Below are 25,434 nucleotides of genomic sequence, written 5' to 3'. Positions count from 1 at the left end.
TCATGGTTTTTTGTGTTTTTTTTTTTTTCCTTTTTTTTCCAAGATGGAGTCTTGCTCTGTTGCCCAGGCTGGAGTGCAGTGGCTCAATCTCAGCTCACTGCAACCTCTGCTTCCTGGATTCAAGCAATTCTCCTGCCTCAGCCTCTCAAGTAGCTGGGATTACAGGTGTGCACCACCACACCCAGCTAATTTTTGTATTTTTAGTAGAGACGGGGTTTCACCATGTTGACCAGGCTGGTCTCAAACTCCTGACCTCATGATCCACCCACCTCAGCCTCCCAAAGTGCTGGGATTACAGGTGTGAGCCACCACGCCCGGCCATCTCATGGAGTTTTACAAAGGTTCACTGAGCTGAGTGATTGTGCAGGTGCCCAGGACAGGTCCCAGAACACACTAGGTGCTCCACAAGGCACTCTGCTCATTCACCCCAGCTGCCCCATGCTGTGTTTAGGACAGAGGGCTGGGCTGGGCTGGGACCATGATGACCCATGCCTTACCTGGGTGGATGTCCTGGAACAGGGACTTCCAGATGGTGTACTGCAGGGGGCCTGTGTACTTGGAAGTCGGGAAGTCTTCATATGTGAGGTTGGTCTCATGGATTTTTCCCTTGAGCCTGGAAGGAGAGCAGGAAAGGGGGCTGCACCAGGGACTGGATTCCTGCCCCAATGCTAGGGGCCCCACAGCCGCCTTCAGGGCAGCTGGCATAGGATGTGATCATGAGTCCCATAAGTCTGTGGGACTCAGATTCAAGTGCCTGCTTCTGCTGCTTCTGGCCTCTCTAACCATTCCCTCAGTCTTCTCATCTTTAAAATGGGTGCTATGCTAGCATCAGCCTTCTGGGCTTTTTGTGAGAGTTACGTGGCATAACATATACAGATGCTCAGCACAGTGCTTGGCTCATGATCAACGCCAAATTCATGATCTTAGCAATCAGCGTTGATCACCGACAAACCAATGACTAAGTGTTATTACTACTAAGGGAAGCCTTGGGGTCACAGAGACCTAGGCTTGAATCCTGGCTTACCAGTTACCAGATGGGGGGCCTTGGCCAACTGATGTAGCTTTTTGGAGCCTCAGTTTTTTTCTTTTTTTTTTTTTTGCGATGGATTCACTTGTTGCGACGGATTTCACTTGTTGCCCAGGCTGAAGTGCAATGGCGTGATCTTGGCTCACTGCAACCTCTGCCTCCTGGGTTCAAGAAATTCTCCTGCCTCAGTCTCCTGAGTAGCTGGGACTACAGGCGCCTGCCACCACGCCCGGCTAATTTTTGTATTTTTTTTTAGTAGAGATGGGGTTTCACCATGTTAGTCAGGCTGGTCCTGAACTCCTGATCCACCCACCTCGGCCTCCCAAAGTGCGGGGATTACAGGCATGAGCCACTGTGCCCAGCAGGAGCCTCAGTTTCTACATGCATGAAATGATGATGACAGTGGTAACTACTTTCAAAGGGACTGAGAGGGTTACAGTATATAAAGCCTTTATATAATGTCATGTAATGCCAACATTATCATAAATAATATAATATCTATTTATATTATATGATTGTAAACACTATTAAATGTTATCTACTATCTATAATGTATACATGATATATTACATATATAATAATGTAAACACATGAAGTCTTTATTCCCAGATCCTTTCTCTCCTGCACCCCTAGAGCCAACACAGCAGGGTCAAAGCGGCTGCCCTCTAGATGGTTTTCAAACTGTGTCCCTCACCATTGCTGCTGCTCCTCTAGTTCAAGCCTCATTGGCTTCATGCTCCTACCCATAGCAGACGTCCCATAAATGCTTGATGAAGATTTAAATGAAAGAATTCTCTGCTAAGGATCCCACCTGCCTCCACTCCCATTGCCCAGCATGGGTTGAGGAGGGGACGGTCAGCTGGGGAGGGCCCCTGGCAGGTGGCACTTACCGCTCAGACAGCGAGGCCACCCCGGCCAGGAAGGTGTGCCGGTCGGTTTCGGCTAGCCGCTCCTGCAGGATCTGGGCTCCCTCCTGCACCTTGCGCAGCTGCTGGCTGTAGCGCTGGACTTTCTGCTCGATGTCGGTCAGTGTGCGGGCCGTGTCCGCCTCCAGCTCCTCCAGCATGGCCTTCTGGCGCTCACGCAGCAGCCGGTGCAGCCGCTCGAAGGCCTCGCCGATAGTGGTCCGCAGGCTCTTGGTGGAAGACTGTGGGGGACAGTCGTCAGGGGTTATGGCTGGGGGAGCAGATGGAGTGATCTCTGGGTGAGAGGAGGAAATCGAGAGCCTTGACACGCAGAGAGGAAAGGGTGGGAAAGGGCACGCGTGGTGTGGGGAATGTCACATGCAAAGGCATGGTGGTAGGAAAGGATGGGCATGTTCCATGTGGTCCATTAAATAGCTAATGAAATGGCCCAGGTGAGAAAATGAGGCTTGAACTAGAGGAGCAGCAGCAATGGTGAGGAACACGGTTTGAGAAACATCTACAGGGCAGCCTCTTGGACTCTGCTGTGTTGGCTAGAGGGGTACAGAAGAGAAAGGAGCTGGGGATAATGCCCAGGTTTCTGGCTTGGGGGTAGGAGGGATGAGGGAGCTGGAGTGAGGGCTAGGGGGCAGGGTGAAGATATTCTCTCAGGGACATAGTGAAGTCTTTATTATTATTTTTTTACTTTTATTATTATTATTTTTTTGAGATGGAGTTTTGCTCGTCACCCAGGCTGGAGTGCAATGGCGCGATCTCAGCTCACTGTAACCTCTGCCTCCTGGGTTCAAGCGATTCTCCAGCCTCAGCCTCCCTAATAGCTGGGATTACAGGAGCCTGCCACTATGCCTGGATAATTTTTGTATTTTTAGTAGAGATGGGGTTTCACCATGTTGGCCAGGCTGGTCTCAAACGCCTGACCTTAGGTGATGTGCCCATCTTGGCTTCCCAAAGTGCTGGGATTACAGCCGTGAGCCATTGCGCCCAGCTGAAGTCTTTATTTTTAAAAAATCATTCATGGAGCTCATTCAGGGGGCTCAAGGAAAGATGACAAGGAGATCACATACATCAAAGAGCTTTGTAAATTGCAACGTGCTGAGAAAACCTTGGTGGTTACTCGCTGTGTCCCGTTACCTCCAGGACCCTCTGGCTAAGGAACAAGAACTGGTGTTTATGGACAGGATCAGGGAGGTAAGCATGAACTTTCACGGTTTTCTCTGTCCCCACGGGCACTGTGAGGCTCAGGAAGGGTGAAGAAGTGAAGGGCACAGGTTTGGTGCCCGAGAGCCCGCGTAAGGATTCTAGCTCTGGGTCTTTAGCTATGGCAATGTCAGTTGCCTAAGAGCTATGAACCTTAGTTTTCTTATCTGTGAAAGGGGTAACAAAACCTGCACTGTAGGATTGTGGTGAAGATGAAATGAAGAGGTGGTATGTGACACACTCCATGGCGCAGAGAAAGAGCCTGGTTATTGAAGAGTGCAATTCTAATAAGCGTTTCCTGGAAGTCTTCATTGAGAGCCAGCTTCTGAGCTGGGCCCTGAGGGATGGGCAGGATGTCAGTTGTGGGTGGGGGGAACAGGCAGAGGGAGCGCATGAGGAAGGGCTTAGTGTCAGGACAACACGGGCTACAGAAGTGCGGCCAGGCTGCAGCAGCATGTGGGGCCTGCCTCTGCAATTTTACTTTGTGAGATTCTGGCTGTGAGTTCATGGAGTCAGCAACCCCACTGTGTTCAGTGCCCAGGGCTCTGTGGGAGGCTCCACAAAGGCTCAATTAGGGCCTGTTCCCTCCCTGATGCGCGGCTGCTGGCCTGCAGGAAGAACTGCTGGCGGCGGGCCAGCCTTGCTGCGCATGCCCACCCAGAATGTCAGGCAGACAAAGGGGCGCGGAGGAGAGGCTGGGGATGCACAGCCAGGCTGCCGTGGCCTTCCTGAGCCCCCTCACCCGGGGAGGGTGGCGGCTTCTGCAGTGGCATGTTGCTGATGGGGAAGATGGGGTCCGGCATCCCTGCACCACCTGGAGCTGCCCTCCACCGGTGCCCAGACTCCACAGCTGCTCCTCTGGCTCCTCCTAGACCACTCTGCAGCAGCACTTAGCTCACTGGCCACCCTCTCCTAGTTGAAAGTTCTGCTTTGCCTCCCATCTCTGTGACTGCTGCCTCTCTGCCTCCCATGTTCCTTGGGGCTCATCCAGGTCAGCGCCTTCCATCCTCACCCTCTACACCCGCCCTCATTTTCAGCTCGAACTGCTTTAAGGATGGTTTCCAAGTCCATATGGATGGCCTTGCCTGTCTCCTGAGTGCCACACCCATTTTTCCAATGGTCTCCCCAACACATCCCCCTGGGGTCCCACAGGTCTTTCCAACTCACTTGATCTACAAGTCAGCTCTTGTCTTTGCCAGCAAACTCACTGTCAGAGTAATCCTTCTAAAGTGCCAACCGGATCACAGACGATCCTGAGTTTAGGAACCTTCCTTAGCTCCTTGACGTGCAGTAAAATACCAAACTCTTTAGTCTGGCATTCAAGGACCTTCTCAATTTAACCCCAGCTTACCTCCCTAGTGCCACTGCATTGCAACTCCACCTGCCTAGAATGACCCTACCCAAACCCTGTATTCAACTGGCAAACTCCTACTCATCCTGCAAGACCTAGCTTGAAAGTGACCTCCTCAGAGATAACTTTCCTCTCTTACAGGCAGGTGGATGTTCCCAGAGCCTTTTGTCAATAGTCTTAATACACTGTCCCACATTTTCTGTCTCCCTGGCTAGTGAGTAAGCTCCTGCTGGGTAGGACTGACATCTACTCGGTTCTGCACCCCTGTGCCCATCCCAGGGCCTGGTACAAGGCTGGCAATCAGGAGCTCCTTGAGGGGTGAAGGAGGGAAGGAGGGCAGAGTCTTGTCCAAGACTGCTCTGCAGAGTTGGGTGCAGGCTCCATCTTTTCTCCAGGCTGGGGTTTCAATGTCTCAAGGACGGAGGATGGGAGGGAAAGGGAGGAAGGCAGGGACAGGGCAGCCAGCAGTGGAACATCAGAGTGACAGCCACCCCTGGAGCCCCAAGTACATTCCCGATGAGTCCTACTGACCTACCCAGCTTGCTGACCACAAAGCCATAGCTCTTCCAGGATACTCCAGGAGACATCCCAGCTGGAATATGCACTGGACTCTGACAGGACTGGATGGTAAACTCCCAAGTTGCCATTTACTGGCTGTGGGACTTCAGATTGGTCACTCAACCTCTCTGTGCCTGTGCCTCAGTTTCCTCACTGATAAAATTGAGATAACAACAGTTCCTACCTGGGACGATTTTTTTCTTTCCTGTTTGTTTGTTTGTTTGTTTTGAGATGGAGTCTCACTCTTGTCACTCAGGCTGGAGTGCAGTGGCTCGATACTGGCTCACTGCAACCTCCACCTCCTGGATTCAAGCGATTCTCCTGCCTCAGCCTCTAGAGTAGCTGGGATTACAGGCACCCACCACCACGCTCAGCTAATTTTTGTATTTTTAGTAGAGACGGGGTTTCACCGTCTTGGCCAGGCTGGTCTTGAACTTCTGACCTCAGGTGATCTGCCCGCTTCGGCCTCCCAAAGTGCTGGGATTACAGGCATGAGCCACCACACCCAGCCAATTTTTTTTTTCTTTTCACTCACGTTTTTTTTGTAACTACTTATTGTGTGCCAGACACTGTGCTAGGTTTTAGGGAATCCTGCTCTCATGGAGGTGACATTCTGTGGGTTGGCAGGATAATGAAGGGGAACATGATTCTCAGCAAAGAGAAAAGTTCTGCTCAACTGGTGTACCCCATTTATTCTAGTTCTTTCTAGGGCGGAGTCACCCTTTCCCCAACCCCCTCCTGTCAGCTCCGTGGCTGGGGAAACAGCCCCCACCCCAACCCACCACATCCCTTGGAGCACCCTGGGGCCTGGAGGCACTGGGGCCCTTTCAGAAAAACACCCTGCCAAGAATGCATCACCCTGCCAGGGCGCCCGACCAAGGAAAACACAGGGTCTGAGGAGGGAGATCAGACAGGCCCTCAGGCCGGGCCATTGGAGGGGCAGGCACAGCAGGAAAGCCGAGTCAGGCACCAGGTGAAATATGACCTCCAAAGCATCCATAGGCATTTCTTGTATAAACACCCCAGTCCAGACAGGAAGTGGGGCTGGGGGAACTGGAGGGGGACGTGGCCCCACAGGACCCCCCAGAGGCAGACAGATGGACAGGAAAGCGGGGGAGGAAGAGGTCAGTGGAGAAAAACAAAGACGGGATGGGGCATGGAGAGAAGAGAAGAGAGTGCTGCTGGGGAGAAGGAACAGACCATAATACTCCCCTCTCGTCCAGAGAGAGGCTTCCATTTGCTTCTCATCATCCGAGAGGTACAGAATCACCAGACAGATGGGGAAACTGAGGCTGTGAGAAGCAATGAGGCCAGCATCCTGTGACTGTTTATCGCCTGTTGCCCACTGAAGGTCCTGCCCAGAGGCACTCTGGAATGTTCTGTGAAGAATTGTTTGTCATGACCTTCCTGAGACCCCACAGTGGGTTGGTGGCCAAGCTGGGTCACAGATCTGGGTTTCCAATGGTGTCTCCAGGCCCCAGGATGACCTCCAGAGGCCCGGCGCATTCCTAAGGCTCTGCTGCAGCTTCTGCTGACAGAGCAGGGTCAGCCTGAAATCACCCCCGGCCTCACGACACAGAGTCACTGTACAGTGGGGACTCCACCCGGCCCTTCCAGTCCCAGAGTGCTGGACTGAGCCTGGCAGTCCCCACTGGACAGATGGGAAGGCTGGGGGTCCAGAAAAGCATGCAATTTACCCAAAGTCACACAGTGAGTTAGTGGTGGGATCAGAACCCATGTCCTTCTCAGGTCAGTGGAAAGGTTTATTTGTTTGTTTGTTTATTTATTTCCCAAACCACGGTAGCCAGAGACTGCAGAGTTTGGCCCTACCTTTCAGAGTCCGTATCCCATGGCCTGAGCTTAAGGGGAGATGATACCAGGGCTGGGCCACCTCTGGAGGGCTTTGAGGGGACATGCTCAGGATTGACTCCTAGGCAATAGGCTTATTCATTCATTTATTCATTCATTCATTTTAGAGACAGGGTATCACTGTCATCCAGGCTGGAGTGCAGTGGCATGATCATGGCCTACTGCAACCCCAAACTCCTGGACTCAGGCGATCCTCCCATCTGTCTCAGTCTCCAGAGTAGCTGGGACTACAGGCATGTGCCACCACACCTAGCTATATTCAATTATTATTATTATTATTTATTTATTTTTTTTGTAGAGAAGACATCTCTCTATATTGGCCAGGCTGGTCTCAAACTCCTGGGCTCAAGCCATCATCTCGTCTCGGCCTCTGAAGAGACTGGGACTACAAGTGTGTGTCACCACACCAGGGTTGGGCGTTTTTAAAAAGGGGAGAGGAAAAAGAGACTGAGCACATTCCTCGGCCCTTCAGGACGCCGGGGTGGGCGGGGGCGGCGGTTTCCGGAGGATCCCTGAACCCGCCTCAACTTCCACCCAAAGTGGCAAGGGAGAAATGGCCCCATCCTTAACCCAGAGACCAGCCCAAATCCTTACCGCCAGTCACGATGGGGGTGGGTCCCGCCTCATTTAACTTAACGGACGCCCCACCATCTTCCCCACCCTGCCCCTTCTCACTCCAGGTTTGGCTCCTTGAAGCCCGTTTTCCGGGCACACCCGAGGCCCCGCCCCTCTTCCCCAGCTAGCCCCGCCCCTCGAAGACCTGCCCTCATCTCTGTCGGCCCCGCCCCTGCGCCCGGGCCAGGCTCACCTTGGTCTCCGCCAGTTGTCGCTTGAGCAGCTGCAGCGCCTCAGTATGCTCCCGCTCGCTGTCTTGAAGGGCCTGAAGTTGTTCCTTCAGCTCCCTCTGAAACACACACACGGCCGGGATGGGGGCGGGGGCCGCGCCTGGCCCAGGCATTCATCCCTGACCACTGCCAGGCGCTGAGAGTTAGCCTGGCCTCTGTCCCCACCTCCAACACTTGCCTCCCGTCACAGTTCAACCACTAGCAAGTCCTGTAGAGTCTGTCTCCTAAATACCTCCAGAATCCGTCCCCATCTTTCACCTGCATCTTTGCAACAGCCTCCTCCTCTTTGGCTAACCTAGAGCCTTCTGTGACAATCACCCTCCACATACACACTCTCCGGCTCCCCACACTTGGCCCTGGATCGCCGCTTAGAATTAAGGCAGGGGTCTCCAACCCCCAGACCAGAGATGGGTATCGGTCTGCAGCTTGTTAGGAACCTGGCCGCAGAGCAGGAGCTGGGCAGTGGCGGGGAGGGGCAAACCTTCTTCTGTATTTACAGCCGCTCCCCATCACTGGCATTACCACCTGACTCCACCTCCTGTCAGATCAGTGGTAGCATTAGATTCTCATAGGAGCGTGAACTGCACATGGGAGGGATCTAGGTTGCCTGCTCCTTATGAGACTCTAATGCCTGACGATCACTCACTGTCTCCTGTCACCCCTGGATGGGACTGTTCCTTCAGCTCCCTCTGAAACACACACACGGCCGGGATGGGGGCGGGGGCCGCTGTGGAAAAACAAGCTCAGGGCTCCCACTGATTCTACATCATGGTGAGTTGTGTAATTATTTCATTATATATTACAATGAAATAATAATAGAAATAAAGTGCACAATAAATGTAATGTGCTTGAATCATCCTGAAACCATTGCCCCACCCCCACCACCCACAGTCTGTGGAAAAATTGTCTTCCATGAAGCTGGTCCCTGGTGCTAAAAAGGTTGAGGACCGCTGCTCTAAGGAACCAAAGCTCCACCAGTCCAATGCTACAGACTAGCTGCCAACATTCTCTGAGGGCTACAGTGGGCTGGGCACTGCTCTTAGCTCTTTGCTTGTATTAATTCACTTGGGCCTCTCAGTAACCCTAAGGGAGGCACGATTATTATCTCCATCTTCTGATGGAGAAGATACAGAGAGGTCAAGAAACGGGCCCCACAGCATACAGATAAGCATATAACGGTAAAGAAGGAATTGGAACCCGGGCAGCCTGGTTGTGGAGACCATGATCTTGATGCCTGGTGACACGTTTTCTACCATGATGACTCCTGTGATGACTAACAACAAATCTACGACACACAAGATATCAGAATTTTAAATAAAAGCATGATCAGTATCACTGATTTTTCCTTTGTTGCAGGTTCCAGTGTGGCTCAGCAGAGCACCGTTAGTGATCCTGGCCTTGTTTGAAATGTTGAATTTTGTTCATCATGGGTTTTTTGCATTTATTTTGATTTAAGAAACATTGCATTAAATACTATTCATCTCAACTGCTGAGTTTGGGGCACCTTCTGATCCCACCTCTGTCTTCAACACCCTCCCCCATCACTCCCATCCAGCCAGTGGCCTTCTTCCTGTGCCTCCACCATCTTGAGCTCATTCCAACCTTCAACCTGTGCCCTAGGACTATTCCCTCTGGCTGGTGGCCTCCACTCTCAAGAGTTTCTCATGGTGACTCCTTTGTAACTTTAACTTAACTCAGCTGCCACCTCCTTGAAGAGTCTTGCCTGACGACCCCACGTACACTGGCACCTCCTCATACCCTGTCATGCATCTGGATTCACGGTCTTCCTTGCACCTTCTGCTGTCTGAATGTATTTGACTGTGTGTTTACTGCCTGTCTCCTCACTAGAATGTGAGTTTCATGAGAGTAGTAGGAATCTTGTCTGGCTTGTTCCCTGCCTTATGCCCAGGGACTCAGTGATTATTCGTCAAGTGATAAAAGGGGTGTGGAGGTGAGTGCTCCCCAGCACAGGGTCCAGCTGTCTGCAGGCATTGGGAATCTAGCCCATTGTATTATCGCCAGTTGTTTTCCTGTCTGTCTCTCCTCCGTTCCCGTATTGACCTATGAGTCCTCCAGGGCGGCTCCTATTGCTCCCTCTCCATATACCTCGCACCCAGCAGCAGCCTGGCACTGAGATGGGACTCAAGGATGCTTGCTGCGTGAATAGAATTCCTGGAAATGGCCTCTGAGTTCCCCAGTCAGCCTGGGCTGTGAGCAGTGCCAGGAAGGCTGACTTACCTGTTCACATCCACCTCCCTCCCACTCATTCAGCTTGTCAGACCAGGGAGGGCCTTGGTAAATGTCTAGTTCAATTAATTTTACAGACTAGGCAGCAATGTGGGAAAATGTTCATGATGACATGCTGATGGAAGAATGCAGAAAACAAAATTATCTTTGAATACTATCAATTATTCACTTAACAAATATTTCTTGGGCAACTATTATGTACCAGGCACTGTTGAGGCACTGGGATACGGCAAAGGACAAGACAGACACAGTCCTTGACCATAGAGACTAGTCTAGTGGGGAAGACAGACAACAAACAAGGAAAATAATAAAGGAGTGAGGTTACCAATATAGTGTGTCCTCCAGAGAAAATAAAGCAGTGTGAGATGAAGGGGACTTTAGGTAGGGTGGCCAGGGAAGGCTTCTCTGAGGAGGTGACAGCAGAAAGATGAGGAGAAGCCAGCCATGAAAATGGGGGTAAGATAGAAAAAAATAAGCTGCTCGTTTTGAGAGCCCATGCAGATGCAATGGTTGGAACTCTGGCAGCCATCTCAGGCCATGAGGCAACTGTAAAGACTGAAGTCACAAGCTGAAACCAGAAGAGTAGAAGGAAGAAGGAGCCCGAATCCCTGATGACTGTGGGGCTGCCACACCATTGGTTTACTCAGTGACATGCTAGGAAGCTGGCTGTCTGGGAAAAACTTCTTTTTTTAAGCCCCAACAGTGCCAATTTCCATGGTGTGAATGCTCCCACTCAAGTGGATTTCAAGTTATCGTGTGAAGTAGTAGTTGGACTCGGCATTGGGATGAGATGCACACAATCAACTCTCAGGAGCCAGTGCAACCCGCTGCAGCACCCCCTACCTGGAGTCCTTTCATAGAGACTTGTCTTACATGAGAGAGAAATGCACCCCATCTGACTGCAGCTACTTCAGCCAGGGCTCTGTTACTAACAGCTGAAAGTCATTCCTAACATTCATATGCAGCTTGAGCAGATGCAGTCCTTGGAGCAGAGGAATCTTGCTTGCCTAAGAGAGTAGAAAGACTGCTCCTCAGGTGCCCCTGACAGCCTTGGGCTGTCCAGCCTGGGACACAGTGTGGCTGACAGGCAGATGTTGAGGAGATGGGCCGAGTGCTACAGTTCTCCCTCTGGAGGTCCCCGTGGGTCCACAGAAGACCCAGCCACCCAGGCAGCTCTTCAGGATTTCTAGGAAACTGCCTTGGAGTCTGAGTTCCTCACATTGCTCAGGGCACTCGAGAAACCTGGACGAATTCCTCCCTGATTTTGGAGTCAGGGAATAAGGACAGTGGGCTTGCTTCTTCCTTCTGGATCCTGGGAGAATCGGAACACTCATTTGCCCATTCCACAAACATGTGGCGAGACCTTGGGCCCCGCATGGTGCTGTGTTAGGGATGGGGACAGGGATGAGGGACGAGTCCCAAACCTGATGCCATGAGGTGTGCATGTGTTGGGATGACAGTCAGGGACACAGACACTTACATCACGGGGAATGCTGCAATCGTGTTAGGAGATCCCAAACTTGCTCCTCTCCCTAAATTCCCCATCTCAGTGAAGGGCACCCCTCCCCCAACTCCATCCCAGCCAGAAACCTTGGAGTGAGAGTCATCCTAGAGTCCTACCGCCTCCAAGCCAATCAATCCAGTTACCAGGTTTGCTCTGGAATTTGTTCTCTCCTCTCTATGTGTGCTGCCTCTGGTTCAGTTTTCACCACTTCTTTTCTGGGCTGTGGCCCCAGGCTCCTCTCTGCCTCTAGCTCTCCTGCTGCTCCAAGTGCCCTGCATAGCAGCTGCAGTGATTGTTCTAAAGGGCAGATCTATAAATGCTTTCCCCTCTCACTCTCCCCATTGTGCCAGTCCGCAGATTTCCACATTGTCTGAGAAGAAAGGCACAAAGCCTTAGGGTGACATTCAAGGCTCTTCACTACTGGCCCCAACCTTTTCTTCTCCAGTCCTAGCTCTTAGTCCAGATGTGTGCTGTCCAGTACGACACTCGTGGCTATTTAAATTGCAATTAATTAAAATGAAATAAAATGGAAAATTCAGTTCCTCGGTTGCACTGGTCGCATTTCAAGTGCTTGCCAGCCACATGGGCTGCTGTATCACACAGTGCAGACACAGAACTGCCCATTCTCCCAGAGAGTTCTAGCGGACGGTACTGCTCCAGACACACTAAGCAGCTCACACGGCTCTCCAGGCCTTTACACATCTCTAAAGACCCAGAGCAAATGTCACCTCCCCTGGGAGTCCATATCTCAAACTCTGTGTGCACAGTGTCCCACACTTGTACCCTGATGGCACACACTGCATTTTAATTGCAAGGTTACCTGTCCATCTCCCCTACTAGGCTGGGCACAGTGGCTCACACCTGTAATCCCAACACTTTGGGAGGCTGAGGCAGGTGGATCACCTGAGGTCAGAAGTTCAAAACCAGCCTGACCAACATGGCAAAACCCCGTCTCTACTAAAAATACAAAAATTAGCTGGGCGTGGTGGCGGGTGCCTGTAAGCCTGGCTACTTGGGAGGCTGAGGTGAGAAAATCGCTTTAACTGAGGTGGAGGTTGCAGTGAGCCAAGATCATGCCACTGCACTCCAGCCTGGGTGACAGAGCCCAGTCTCTAAAAAAAAAAAAAAAAAGAAAAGAAAAAAAATCCCCTACTAGATTGTACACTCCAGCCTGGGTGACAGAGCGAGACTCCGTCTTTAAAAAAGGAAGCAAAAAAATCTCCCCTACTAGATTGTGGGCTCTTGAGGGCAGGGACTGTAGAAAGGGGAGATTTTCACAATCTCAGTACCTAGGACAGGGCCACACACCACTGGCCTCGCTGAGTCTTCAGATGTTCTTGCCCAGGGATGGGGCTAGGCTGGGTCAGAGCTCACCTCTGAAAGGGTGCGGCGGGGAGAGAAGGCCCCCAGCAGGCAGAGTTCCCTGGGTGGGCTAGGTGCAGAGCCCGAGGGAACAGCTAACTTAGGAAAACCAAACCCTAGCGTCCAGAAGGCAGGACTTAGAAGGCTGCCTGAGCTGTGTCACCCCTCCCCCTCCAACATGTCTCCTTCCTCGGTTAGAAAAATGGCTCTACCACCCACTAGGCTGTGTGAACCTAGGATGTCACCTAACCTCTCTGTGCCCCAGTGCCTTGTCTGAAAAATGGGGATAATCATATCTCCTAGGGTTGGGAGGGTAAAATGAGACAATGGTAAGAAGTGTTCAGCCTCACAGGGCACAGAGCCTGGCACACCCTGGGTGCTCGGGAGACAGAGCGGTCACTGTGTCCTGTATGCGGCTTCCTAGTCTCTTCTTTGTGTCTTCATCCCTCACTGTGTCCAGGTGGCCCCTCCTTCCCTTCTCAGATGGCCAGAGCAGGAAGAGGCTGCAGGGACCATCTGGTCCAACCCCTTGGATTGCCAGGACAGGAAACACAGGCCCAAGGGAAGGGACTGACTGGCCCACGGCCACACACAGCTTGACAGAGGAGAACAAACTGGAAATTTTACTCCAGCAGAGAGGTCACACAGGAAACTGGAGCCTGATAAACTCCCAAGTGATAGAGCTTAATCCTGAGGAAGGACACCCGGTAACGGCAAAGACACAGGACCAGAGGGGCTGGAGGCGGGTGTGGTTTGGGTTTGAATTTCACAGGCATCTTGTCACCTAATTCTCACAACAATTCACAAGGTTAGTAGTGTCTTTATTGCGCCCATCCCACAGAGGGGGAAATTGAGGGTCAGTGAGGTTAGGCGGTTGCCTAAGTTCACATAGCTAGTAAGGGCAGAGGGGAGGCTCTCAGTGGCTCCAAAAATCCATGTTCAAAATCTCTTGGCCTCCCTACCTCCCATGCAAATCAATGCAGCAAAAATTTCTGAGTACCCAGTGAGTGTCAGGCTTTGTGCTGGCCACTCCAGGGGTGGGTCTATACATGGTCCTTGAAGAATTTGCAGTTAGTTGAGGAGGAAGGAGGAAGAAATTTGAATAGGTAAAATACAAAGAAGAACAGGATAAACATGGAGGGCCTGCTAGGATCTAGTACAGCTGACAACATCTGGCTGTGCTCACAGCGCCCTCCCTCCACCTTGGTTTCCAAATCTGTAAAGTAAGGTTTTTTTTTGTTTTTTTTTTGAGACAGAATCTTGCTCTGTCACCCAGGCTAGAGTGTAGTGGTGTGATCTTGGCTCACTGCAACCTCTGCTTCCTAGGTTCAAGTGATTCTCCTGCCTCAGCCTCTTGAGTAGCTGGGATTATAGGCGCCCGCCACAACACCCGGCTACTTTTTGTATTTTTGTATTTCTAGTAGAGATAGGGTTTTGCCATGTTGGCCAGGCTGGTCTTGAACTCCTGACCTCAAGTGATCCACCTACCTTGGCCTCCCAAAGTGCTGGGATTACAGGCATCAGCCATGGCGCTAGGCCTCTAAGTAAGGCCTAACAGTACCTGTTCCATAGACTTACCCTGTGAATGAAATGACTTAATTCATGGCCTGACATGATGTACAGGGTGAGCTCAATCAATATTAGTTGTCATTATCATCATAGTAACTATATGTAAAGTTGAGACTCAGAACTGGGGGAGCTTCAAGGAAGGAGTTTATTTCTGATGGAAGGAAAAAGGAAGATGGATGGCCAGGGTTCCTTCAAGTCTCCAGGATGGGCCAGGGCATTGCAGGTGGGGAGAACAGGTTGGGTAGGGGCCCACCCTCACATGTGCAGGAAGTGGGGGTGGTTGGGGATGGCTGCAGCCAGGCATGTGACAGGTAGGTGGAGTCACAAGCTGGAAAGGCCAGTTGGGGCTGGCTAGGGTAGGGGTGGATACTGGAAGAGGCCTTGAATGTCAGCCTGGGAGAGTTGGATTCCACAGGGCCCCATAAGAGCAGGGGCGGGCAGGGCAGGATGAGGTGACTGTGGAGGACACACTTCAGAGGATGGGGCTGTGGAATCTGCGCAGCCCTGAGCACACAGTTATGCAAATATGCCAGTTTGAGGCTCTGGGGCTCTTAATTGGTATGAAGAAGCCAGGACTGGGGCAACAGAGGAGTTGGGGGGCACAGAGAGGCAGGGCTCAAATGTTCCCAAGGCCCGATCTCTCCTGCTGTGAGGCCATCCCTCCCTCTGGCCCGGGGCACAAAGCAGCTGTTTAAAGCCATCTCGGCTTCAGGGACTCTTCATCAGAAAAGCCTGTGTTCAAATCCTGACTGCATGACTTTTGCTCAGGGCTCACCTCCACAAGCTTTCACAGTGTTGTGATGAAGGCTAAGTGAGATGGCTCCCATGACATGGTCCAGCATGGTGCTGCACACAGTAGGTGCTCAAGCCTCTCCTCTTCTCCATGCCTGGGTACTGCTCTCTCTTTCCCTCTCTGACCCAAGGATGCCAGAAACCTGACCGTGACAAACTTGAACTTGCCTCTCTCTTTCCTCCCCCAGCCCCAGTCTTTCATCTATACCTAGAACTGGATGCTCCTGGTCCTCCCAACAGACTGGAATTCTTCTATATCTTCAAGCCCCCACCCTCCCTGTGCAATTCCCTGCCACACAATCTCTGGCAACATCTGGCCACTCCCTGCTTCTAGGGTCTCCCACTCGCTCCCCTGGCACACTGCCCCAGAGTGCTTGCTCCATAATACAGACCTGGCCGGGCTGCACTTGCCTGCTCACATCTGTTTCTGGCTTCCTAGCATGTTAAGCATCAAGCTTAGTGGGTGCATGCATATGCGTGTGTGAGCTTGTGTGCGCATGCATATGTATATGTGTACTTGTGTGTGTGCATGTGTGTGTACATTCAAGCATTCAAAGCCCCTCCTGTGCTGGTCAAGCCTCACTTTTCCATTCTTACCTCCTCCTGCCACACCCTCCCCTCCAGCCACAACGAACCACCTGAATGTGTGCTCACCTCCATCCTGTCCCTGGTCACACTCAGATAACCTGAGTTCAAGTTCCAGCTTCAGGGACACTTAGTGGTTTTCTGACCTTAGGCACAGTTTCTTTCTTTTTTTTTTCCCTAATTAAAAGAAAATTTTTTTTAGAGATAAGGGCTTACTCTGTCACCTAGGCTGAAGTGCAGCGGTGCAATCATAGCTCACTATAGCCTCAAACTCCTGGGGCTCAAGTAATCCTCCTGCCTCAGCCTCCCAAGTATCTAGCACTACAGGCATGCACCATGCCTGGATAATGTTTAAAAATTTATTGTAGAGATGGGGTCTCTGTGTTGCCCAGGATGGTCTCGAACTCCCAGCTCCTGGCCTCAAATGATCCTTGCACCTTGGCCTCCCAAGAGCTGGGATTAGAAGCATAAGCCACTGTGCTTGGCCTCTTTTAAAAAAAAAAAATTTTATTGAGGTAAAATATACATATATAACTTATCATTTAACCATTTTTAAGTATACAATTCAGAGGCAGTAAATACACTTATATTCTTTACCCCCCTTTCTTCCTCCCACTTCTTCTCCTTTCTCTCTTTCCAGTCCCTTAGGCATAGTTTCTGTTTTTCCTTTTTTTTTTTTTTTTGAGACAGGGTCTCACTCTGTCACCCAGGCTGGCTGGAGTGCAGTGGCATGATCACAGCTCACTGCAGCTTCAACCTCCTGGGCTCAGGCGATCCTCCCACCTCAGCCTCCCGAACAGCTGGGACTACAGGTGCATGAAACCATGCCCAGCTAATTTTTTTTGCATTTTTTGTAGAGATAGGGTTTTGCCTTGTTGCCCAGGCTGGTCTCGAACTTCTGGACTCAAGCAATCCTCCTGCCTTGACCTCTCAAAGTACTGGAATTACAGGTGTGAGCTACTGTGCCTAGCCAGGCACCGTTTCTGAGCCTCAGTTTCTCCATTTGTAAAATGGGGCAATGAGATCCATCTCATAGGGTTACTGTTAAAATTAAATGAGAGGTAGGCTAGGAGAGAGAGAAAGGAGAGTGTGCCTGCTTGTCAAAGCCTTGAATCCGGTCCCTGGAATGCTCTGCACCAGGCTGTGCATGTTTTTATTCCCTCTGTCCATAACATCTTTCTTTCTGCTCCTTGGCCTGAAGCACTCAGCACATCTTTTAGGATTCAGCTCAACAGAGCAAGCCTCAGTTACAGCAACCTACCAGTTCATGGGCCTATCTCTCGGGACCACACAGGGCCAGGTCTTGTGTAGCTCTCTTCTGGGCCCAACACAGGGCTGGCCCTCTGTAGCCACGGCACGTATACTGGCTAAAGAAATTATGTGTATGTGTGTGTATATATATACACACACACACACACACGTATATATGTGTGTATATATGTGTATATATACGTATATATGTGTGTATATATGTGTGTATATATACATACATGTATATATATGTGTAAATATATGTCTATATATAGACTATATATAGACACATATATACACGTGTATATACATTTATGCACACACACATATGTATATGTATATGTAATTTTTTTTGAGATGGAGTCTTGCTCTGTCACCCAGGCTGGAGTGTAGTGGCACGATCTCGGCTCATGGCAACCTCTGCCTCCCGGGTTCAAGCGATTCTCGTGCCTCAGCCTCCTGAGTAGCTGGAAATACAGGCATGTGCCACCATGCTCAGCTAATTTTTTTTTTTGTATTTTTAGTAGAGATGGGGGTTTCATCATGTTGGCCAGGCTGATCTTAAACTCAGGTGATCCACCTGCCTTGGCCTCCCAAAGTGCTGGGATTACAGGCGTGGGCCACTGCGCCCAGCCCAGAAATTATTAAGTGAATCCCTGAATCCAAGACAGAACTCACCTCCAAATCTTCCTCATCCACTCTGAGTGTTCAAGCAAAGATGGAGGTCAGGAAGGTAAATGGTACTGAGAAAACAACACTGGACTGAGAGTCACGAGAGCTGAGCTCTGGTCTAATCCTGGGCAAGCCAGTTTCCCTATCTGCAAAATGGGGAGAGTGTCAACTCTTTGATGGTTTCTCAGGTTCCTCTCCATTTGGGTGCTCCCTGGGACAGTTGCCATGTTGGGAAGGAGGGTGAATTCTGAGTCAGAAAGACCAGTTTGAATCTCAGCTCTTCCTCCTACTTGCAGTGTGATCTTGGGAAAGTTACTGAATCTCTCAGCCTCAGTTTCTTCATCTGTGAGATGTACTGATCCCAGTCCCACTCAGGGAGGAGGGAAAGAAAAAGTCCTTGTGAGGATCAAATGCCCATAACAAAGCACCTGGCACACAGTAAGTGCCCCATAACTTTGTGCTGACTAGCTGGGAATACAGGCATATGCCACCATGCCCAGCCAGCTTTGCCCTCACAGAGGCTGCTGTTGGCAGAGAAATCCTGCCCTCTCCTTGGAAAAGTAACAGCAGAGCCACTTCCCCAGAACACAGACAACCCAGCTGCCTTCCTTTCTATGCTACAAAATAAAGTACCTCTGAATCTATCATTTCTTTGGATATTTAGCAACTCTTTCTCTCTCTTTACACATAAAGCAGGAGGGCTTGTTCTTACTTCCATTTCTCAGATTGGGCAAAAGAGTGTCACCCCCTCTCCTGGAAGAAACCAGAGCCGGGATTTGAATCTAGCCCCCAGCCCCGCTCCCTCCTTGGGTGGCTGCCTTGGTGTCACTGGATCACCATACCCTGCCTGCCAGGGCTTGTGTCCAAGGCTGATCCATTGCTATCTTCTCTGGCATGAAGGAAGCCTTGGGAAGCGCTCCAACGGTCACATGAGGCTTGGAGGGGGCGGCTGAGACTGAATCGGATCCCCTCTCTGGGGGTTAGGAACCTGAGATGGCCAGAGAGCCGGATGCCACTCCTGGTCTGACCAAGATGACGTCCCAACCACCTGCCCTCGGGGCGTCAGCTGGGACAGATGGCCTAGCCCTGTCAATACAGGACAGGCAGGGTGGCTGGGAGACAATTACCCAACCCTCAGAGGCAGCTCAGGGACGATATGCGGCCTAGTCAGACTGGCTTCAAATCCTGGCCCTGCCATTTACCAGCTGGGTAACCAAATGTGTCACTTAATTCCTCTGAGTTTGTTACTTCATCAGTAAAAGAAATAGATAACAGTACCCATCCCACAGGGTGCTATGAAGATTAAATGAGGTAATGCCAGAGAAGCTCTTAGTGCAGTCCCAGGCATTCAGACTGGGCTCAATGAATATTGGCTGAGAAGCCCTGAACTCTTTGGAAATGGGCTCCCTCCCTCCACTTTGCTCAGTGGTCCAGGTACTCAGCAGTGGAGGTGGGGAGGAAGACACCAACACACTCACACATGCACACACATGCACGCATGCATGCACACATGCACATACACGCACATGCACACACACATGCATGCACACATGTACACACATGCATACACACATGCATGCACGCATACACACACACAGGTTGCACAAAAATCCTTAGAACTATATAGTAATTCCTGCCATGTTTCATGGGGTATGATTATGGGGGGGACTTTTACATTATATAGCTCTGCTTATGTTAATTTTATAATGAACAAAGATATTTAAAAATAGTTTCGGGGTACCTACTGTGCCAGGCATGGTACTAGGCACTTCTGATAAGATCTCTAACCCTTACAACATCCTTCCCAGGAATGTCATATCCTCATGTTATAGATGAACCTTAGAGAAGGAGCCTTAGAGAAGCAAAGTAATGTGACCAAGGACACACAGCATGTCAGGTCTGACCCCTGTGATGGAATCTGGAGTACAAAGCAATTGTGCTTAGTAGGTCAGGGAAGGCTTCACGGAGGAGGTGATATTTGACCTGAAGTTTTAAAGTTGAGTAGGACTTCTCTAGGTCAGGTTTCTCAACTAGAGGTGATTTTGACTCTAGGAGACATTTGTCAATGCTTGGGGATGGTTTTGATTGTCACAACTTGGGAGGTGGGTGGAATTTGCTACTGGCATCTAGTGGGTAGAGACCAGGGATGCTGCCAGACTTCCCATAACACACAAGACGGCCCTGCACAACAGTCATCTAGCCCCAAATGTCAACAGTGCCGAGTACGCTGTAACCTACTATAGGTGTCATTTATTGAGTGCTGTTAGGTACTAAGCTTTTATAAACATCATCTTGTTTAATCCTAATATAATTACTTCCATGCTGTCCATGAAGAACCCAAGGCTCAGAGGTGGTAAATAATCTTCCCAAAGTCACACAGTAAATGGTAGAGCCAGGATTGAGATTACCTGAGTACAAAGCAGGGCTCTTAATTTCTCTGCTCTGATGCCTCAAGGATTTACAATAAATGTAAAAGCTCCAGGCCAACTGCTAGGTAGGGTGTTGGGAGACTCTGGCTGAGTATAGGCCCAGCCTCCTCTGGCTTCAAGGCCTTGGGCAAGTCCCCTTCTTCTTCCCTCTCCCTCTCTTGTTTCCCCATCTGTCAAGTGGGCGTGGCACCAGATGATCTGCATGACCCTGCCAGCTCTGAGTCCGTAATTCTGCAGGAGAAGGGCCCCAGCTCCATCAGCTGCTGGGAGAGAAGGAGATGTGAGGGTGGGTTCAGCCTTATTTCTGGGCATAAATAGCTAATAAGCCTTGCCTTCCCCATATGGAGGGAGAGGCAGGTGGGGGTGGAGGGTGCCTTGAATCTCACCCAGCAGCACATCCTCTCCAGAGGGGAGGCAGATTTCTCTGCCACCCAATTGCCAAGCCCCGAGGACACACCAAAGCAAGGCCTCCTTCTCGGGCCAGAGAGGAGAGTCTGGGCATTCACTCAGCTGGGCACATGAGCTCTCACAGGTAGAAAGAGAAAAGGTGGGCTGTATGTTATTCCAGCCCGTACTGTGTGCCTTTGAACCTCAAATAGCAGAGTAATCCCAGGTCAGCCTCACAAAAGTCCTGGTAAGAAGGAGGCATCCGGACCCCATTGTACAGACAGAGCATCAACATTTACATGGAGTGACTCACCAAGGGGCACATAGTGCCCACAGCAGGTTTGGAACCCAAGTGTGTCCAACCCCAGGACAGTGTGCTAGAGAGTAAGCAAGTGGCAGTCCTGTTTTACTTTTCATCCAATAATGAAGCATTTCAATAGTATTTGTAGGTAATACATGTTCAATTTCTCCTGTGTCCCCCAGGTCATGGGATAGAGTACAGAAGCCCAACATACAGTAATCTGGATTCCCTGGTTTGGTTTGCAGACAGGAGAACCAAGCCTCTGAAGCAAAGGCTAGAAAGTCAGACAGGGAGGGGAGAGATCAGAGAAGAGGGATCTGGGTCAGGCTGTGCCCTCTAGCCCTGGCTCTCTCACTGTCTGGAAGTGTAGCCTTGGGCAAGTCACATCACTTTTCCAGGCCTCACTTTCCACTCCTACATGATGAAGAGGTTGGACAGATGGTTTCGGACAGAGTCCCTTCAAACTCTTCCTGCTTATGTGACTCCACAGACGGGGAGATGGATAGCAGCAGCGCCTAGCATGATGGCTCTGAGGGTGGAGGGCCAAGCCTTGTGCAGGCTCTCAGAGGCCCAGGCTCTTGCTCACCCTCTGATGGGGTCTTCATCCTCATACAGCTAGACTGGAAGGGAGTCAGTTGTAGTTTCGAGACAAAAGGGACAGGGAGGGGGCGATGGTGAACATGGGCCATTTCTCCTGAGGCCCATGGGCATCTGCTGGGTGCAGGCCTACTCAAAGACTGGTGTGTGGAGGGATTGGGAGCCCCTACAATACAGGGGAAAGTAGTTATTTAGTTTCTGTTTGACTATCTCGAGGCCAGAGAGCTCATTACCTCCCAAGTTAGCCCACTCCATTTTCATAAAATGTTTGAGCCAAAAACCTTCTGCTTCCAAATGCTCCACAGTCTGGTCCAGCTTAGGCCAGGGTTGGTCATTCTTTCATTCATTCATTTGGTCTTTTTTGGTGTGTGCTGTGGACCAGGCCTTGCACCAGGCTTTGTGGCCATGGATAGGAGAAACAAGATACTGTCTCTGGCCTTGGAGAACTATATGCTCCATTAGTATCCCAAAGCCAGGAACATGGGACTGCTGGATTTCAGTGATTTAGCTTGAAAAAAGGATTCCAGGCCCAAATAAGCTTGGGAGCCATTTTGTTAAACACAGTAAAATAGATTTATTTGCAACAAGACTTCTCTAAGCTTTTAATATGCAAATGCATACTGAAAATTCTCCAAGGGGGTGGGTATAAAAAATATGCTACATTTCCCATACTTATTAATAGAGAGCATTTGGGAAAATGCAGTTCTAATGCCTTTAAAAAAATTTTTTTTTTACCAGTGGAGCTTGGAGAAGGCTTCACAGAGAGGACATTTGGGCAAGGCCTTAAAAGTTGAGTAGGAGTTTGTCAGTGAAGACAGGAAGTCTTAAGGGGGATCGATTAGAGTTCTTTGCCAACTATGCTCAGGTCCCTCTGCATGTACCGTTTCGCTTAGTCTTCAAAGGTCCTGATGTGGGGGACAGAGCCAAAGAGGTAATCAAAAACCCCTAGAGACTCCTAGAGTCTAGGGTCTAGACCCTCCCTTCTTGAATCACCGTACATCTGGGCCTTATTCTCCAAGTCTTTACTCTTCAAGTCCTGGGCCCACTCAATCTGGCCTCTACTCTGGCTTAAATCTAAACTTGTTGTAGAGTATCTGGACCTGATCTCAGTTTTAACCCCTTATACATCTTAGTCTAACCCTCCGCACTCAAACCTGCCCTCTCAAGCAGTTTGGCACCCTATCTTATACCCCTCTATTAGGTTTCACCCTCACCTGTCCAGCACATTCTAGCCCCCGTACTCCCCTTAGTCCTGATGCACATCTGATCCAGTCTCCGGCCCCACAGAACCCCCAGCCTGCCAGAGCTCAGCTACCCGGTTTAGTACAGACCCATCCTCGCGGCCTCGCCCCCAGTCTGACAGCGGCCCTGCCTTTCCCCTGGTCTGATTCCACTTCGTTCACAACCCTGCCCCAGCCCAGTATCTGGTCCAGTTCTGATCTCACTCGTTTCCGCCGTCCCATCCGCGTCCTCGACTTCCTAACTACGGACCAGCCCCTACTCCAGGTCTGTCTCAGATTCCGCCGGGTACATACTGAACAAGGCCCCGCCCCCACGGCCCCGCTCCGCGGCGGCCCCGCCCCTCCCTGTCCCATGTTACTCCTGATAGGGCCCTGACCCTGCCGGCGGCCCCGCCCCGGGACCATTCTGACTGGGTCTGGCCCGCAGTCCAGCCCTGACCCCACCCCCGGCCCGACCCCACCTCCAGCCCGGCCCCGCCCCTGCCCCAGGCCGCCCGAGCAGCGCACCTGCAGCTCCTCGAAGGCGTCGTCGATGCCGGTGACTTGGTGCTGCTCGTGCAGCGCGGGCTCGTCGCAGAAGAAGCAGAGCAGCGCGCGGTCCGTGAGGCAGAAGAGCTTGACCTTGTCGTGCGCCTGGCAGGGTCGCGCGGCGCGGCGCGCGTTGAGGATGGCGTCCAGCGGGAAGGCGCTGTAGCGCTCCACGATGTTGGCCAGCTTGAGGCTGGGCGCCAGCGCGGGCTCGGCGAACGTGCGCCGGCACTCAGGGCAGTCTCGGGCGCCCTGCGCCTCCTGCCGCACCCAGTGCTCGGTGATGCAGCGGCGGCAGAAGTAGTGCTCGCAGCCCAGGCTCACAGGGTCCTGGTAGATGCTCAGGCAGATGGAGCACAGCAGCTCGTCCTTGAGGCTGCACGCCATGGCGCCGGGGGCGGCAGAGAGGGGGGCCCGAGGGGCAGGGGGGCGGCTGAGAGAGCGCGGCGCTGTTGAAGGCAGCACCGAGGGCTGGGCGCGGGGACGAGGCCCGCACAGGCAGGGGTAGGAGCTACCGGAGAAGGGAGGGGGTGCTGTCCGGAAGGAGGGTAACGCGAGGAAGGGGTGCGCGGCTGAGACTCCCTGGGACGCCAGCCCGGGAGGGCGGTCTAGAGGTAGTGGGCAGCTCAAGGCGATGGGCGCCGGGAGGAGGCCGTGAGCGGCTGAGGGACGGAGATCCTGGCGGGGAGGTTCTAGGGGGCGGGGCAGTCCTAAGGGATAGGAGCTGGGAGAAGGGGATCCCGGAGGGGGGTGGAGCCCTTGAAGGGGTCGAAATCCCGGGGTGAGGGCTTTGGGGGGAGGGCGAGAAGCTGGGGATGGGGAATCCTGAGGGAGGGGGCAGCCAGGCCAAGCCGTACATTGGCTGTGACCGGCAGAGAAGAGGAGGGGTGCCGGCCCGCTCAGCTGCCGGATCCCGGCCCCAAACCCTGACCCAGCGCGGCCCCTTACCCCCACGGGCTTAGCAGCCACCGCTTCGGTCCAGCGCAGCCTCTCAACCCGGAACCAGCCGAATCCGAGCTGCCGGTGGCCGCGGCTACCTCCCCGCCCCCGTAGGCGGGACCCAAGCAACTCCGCCCCCGCAGCGGGCGGGGGAGGGGCGGGGCCGCCAGCCGGTTGACCCCCGCCCCGCCCCCACCATCCTCCAGCTCCCCAGCTGTTCCTTGGGGTGTGTACTTGGAACTGCATCCAGGTCTCGCTTAGGGTCCCCGCGGCGAGGCGGAGCAGGGACAGCAGCTAATTTGAGAGCACGACAAATAAACAAGGAGCATCTTTCTGGATCATTGATTGAAGATGTAGAAAAAATCATATTTTGTATTAAAATGAACAAGAATATGTTTGGAATACAACTTCTGCATAAAATATAAAGATAAAACTCTTGAAATGCCCTGCTTGCTTAGAGCAAGTTCAAGGCCCTCACACTCCTAAGCCCTGGGGTCCCATTTCCTCTTCACTTTCTTAAGGAGTGCTTGGGGAGAAGTTTGGAAAGCCCTGGCTAACATCTGGCCCCGAAGGCTGCCTCCATTGGCAAACAATTCTGGAGCGCTGTATGTGTGTGTGTGTGTGTGTGTGTAAGGGGTGAGGGGTGGTGCAGGAGAGAGGGAGGAAAAGTAGTAGGAAAACTTGTCTTGTGTGCCAGATGGAGAGGGGATAAGGGATTTCTAGGCAGAGGAGACAGCCTGTGCAAAAACATAGAGGCGTGAAAGGGGAGAGCGAAGTGAAGGAAGTGCAAGTAATTCTGTACTGTCGGGGGTGGGGTGGAGAAGGGGCTTGGGTGGGCTGGAGGGCATTGTGGGTCATGGTAAAGAATTTCTTGAAGGCATCGGGCATTCAGGCAAGGGAATGACCTGGTCCGACTGGGTTTCAGGAAGTCTCGGAGATATTCATTATACCATCTGCAAGGTGAAGAAGACAGGGAGCTTTTCCGATGTGTCTGCGCATGCACAGCACTCAGCACACAGTAAAGGTGTGTAGCTGAATAACTGCATCAATGCCAGGGGTTGCAGGAGGAAAGACTGGGCACCCTTGAGGTGCTGTTGTCATCGTGCCTGCAGGAGGTGAGACCCGAACTGGGGCCCCAACAGTGGGTAAGGAGAGAAGGCTAGGGTATTGCAAGTACAGACACGGTGACATTTGGTGATGGCTGGATACGGGGGTGAGGGAAATGAGGCATTGAAGGTGGCTACCAGTTTCTGCCTCCTC

General features: G+C 51.8%; 1 protein-coding gene across 1 annotated transcript in view; it reads right to left on the bottom strand.

Annotated features, from left to right (window-relative positions):
* The window catches only part of TRIM62 (tripartite motif containing 62), a 34,859-nt gene extending 10,595 nt beyond the window's left edge, over window positions 1–24,264 (bottom strand). The window contains exons 1-4 of the mRNA XM_011955384.1: window positions 23,215–24,264; window positions 7,734–7,829; window positions 1,918–2,174; window positions 498–613 (exon numbers count right to left, since the gene is read on the bottom strand). Coding sequence (XP_011810774.1) covers window positions 498–613; window positions 1,918–2,174; window positions 7,734–7,829; window positions 23,215–23,622 — 877 coding nt within the window. The 5' untranslated portion in view covers window positions 23,623–24,264. The remainder of the gene's footprint in view (window positions 1–497; window positions 614–1,917; window positions 2,175–7,733; window positions 7,830–23,214) is intronic.
* Between the last annotated feature and the right edge of the window lie 1,170 nt (window positions 24,265–25,434).

This window comes from Colobus angolensis, unplaced genomic scaffold (genome assembly GCF_000951035.1).
Source record: "Colobus angolensis palliatus isolate OR3802 unplaced genomic scaffold, Cang.pa_1.0 Scaffold4, whole genome shotgun sequence".
Lineage (NCBI taxonomy): Eukaryota > Metazoa > Chordata > Mammalia > Primates > Cercopithecidae > Colobus > Colobus angolensis.
The sequence above is the reverse complement of the archived record's forward strand: the minus strand, read 5'-3'. Positions and strand labels throughout refer to the sequence as shown.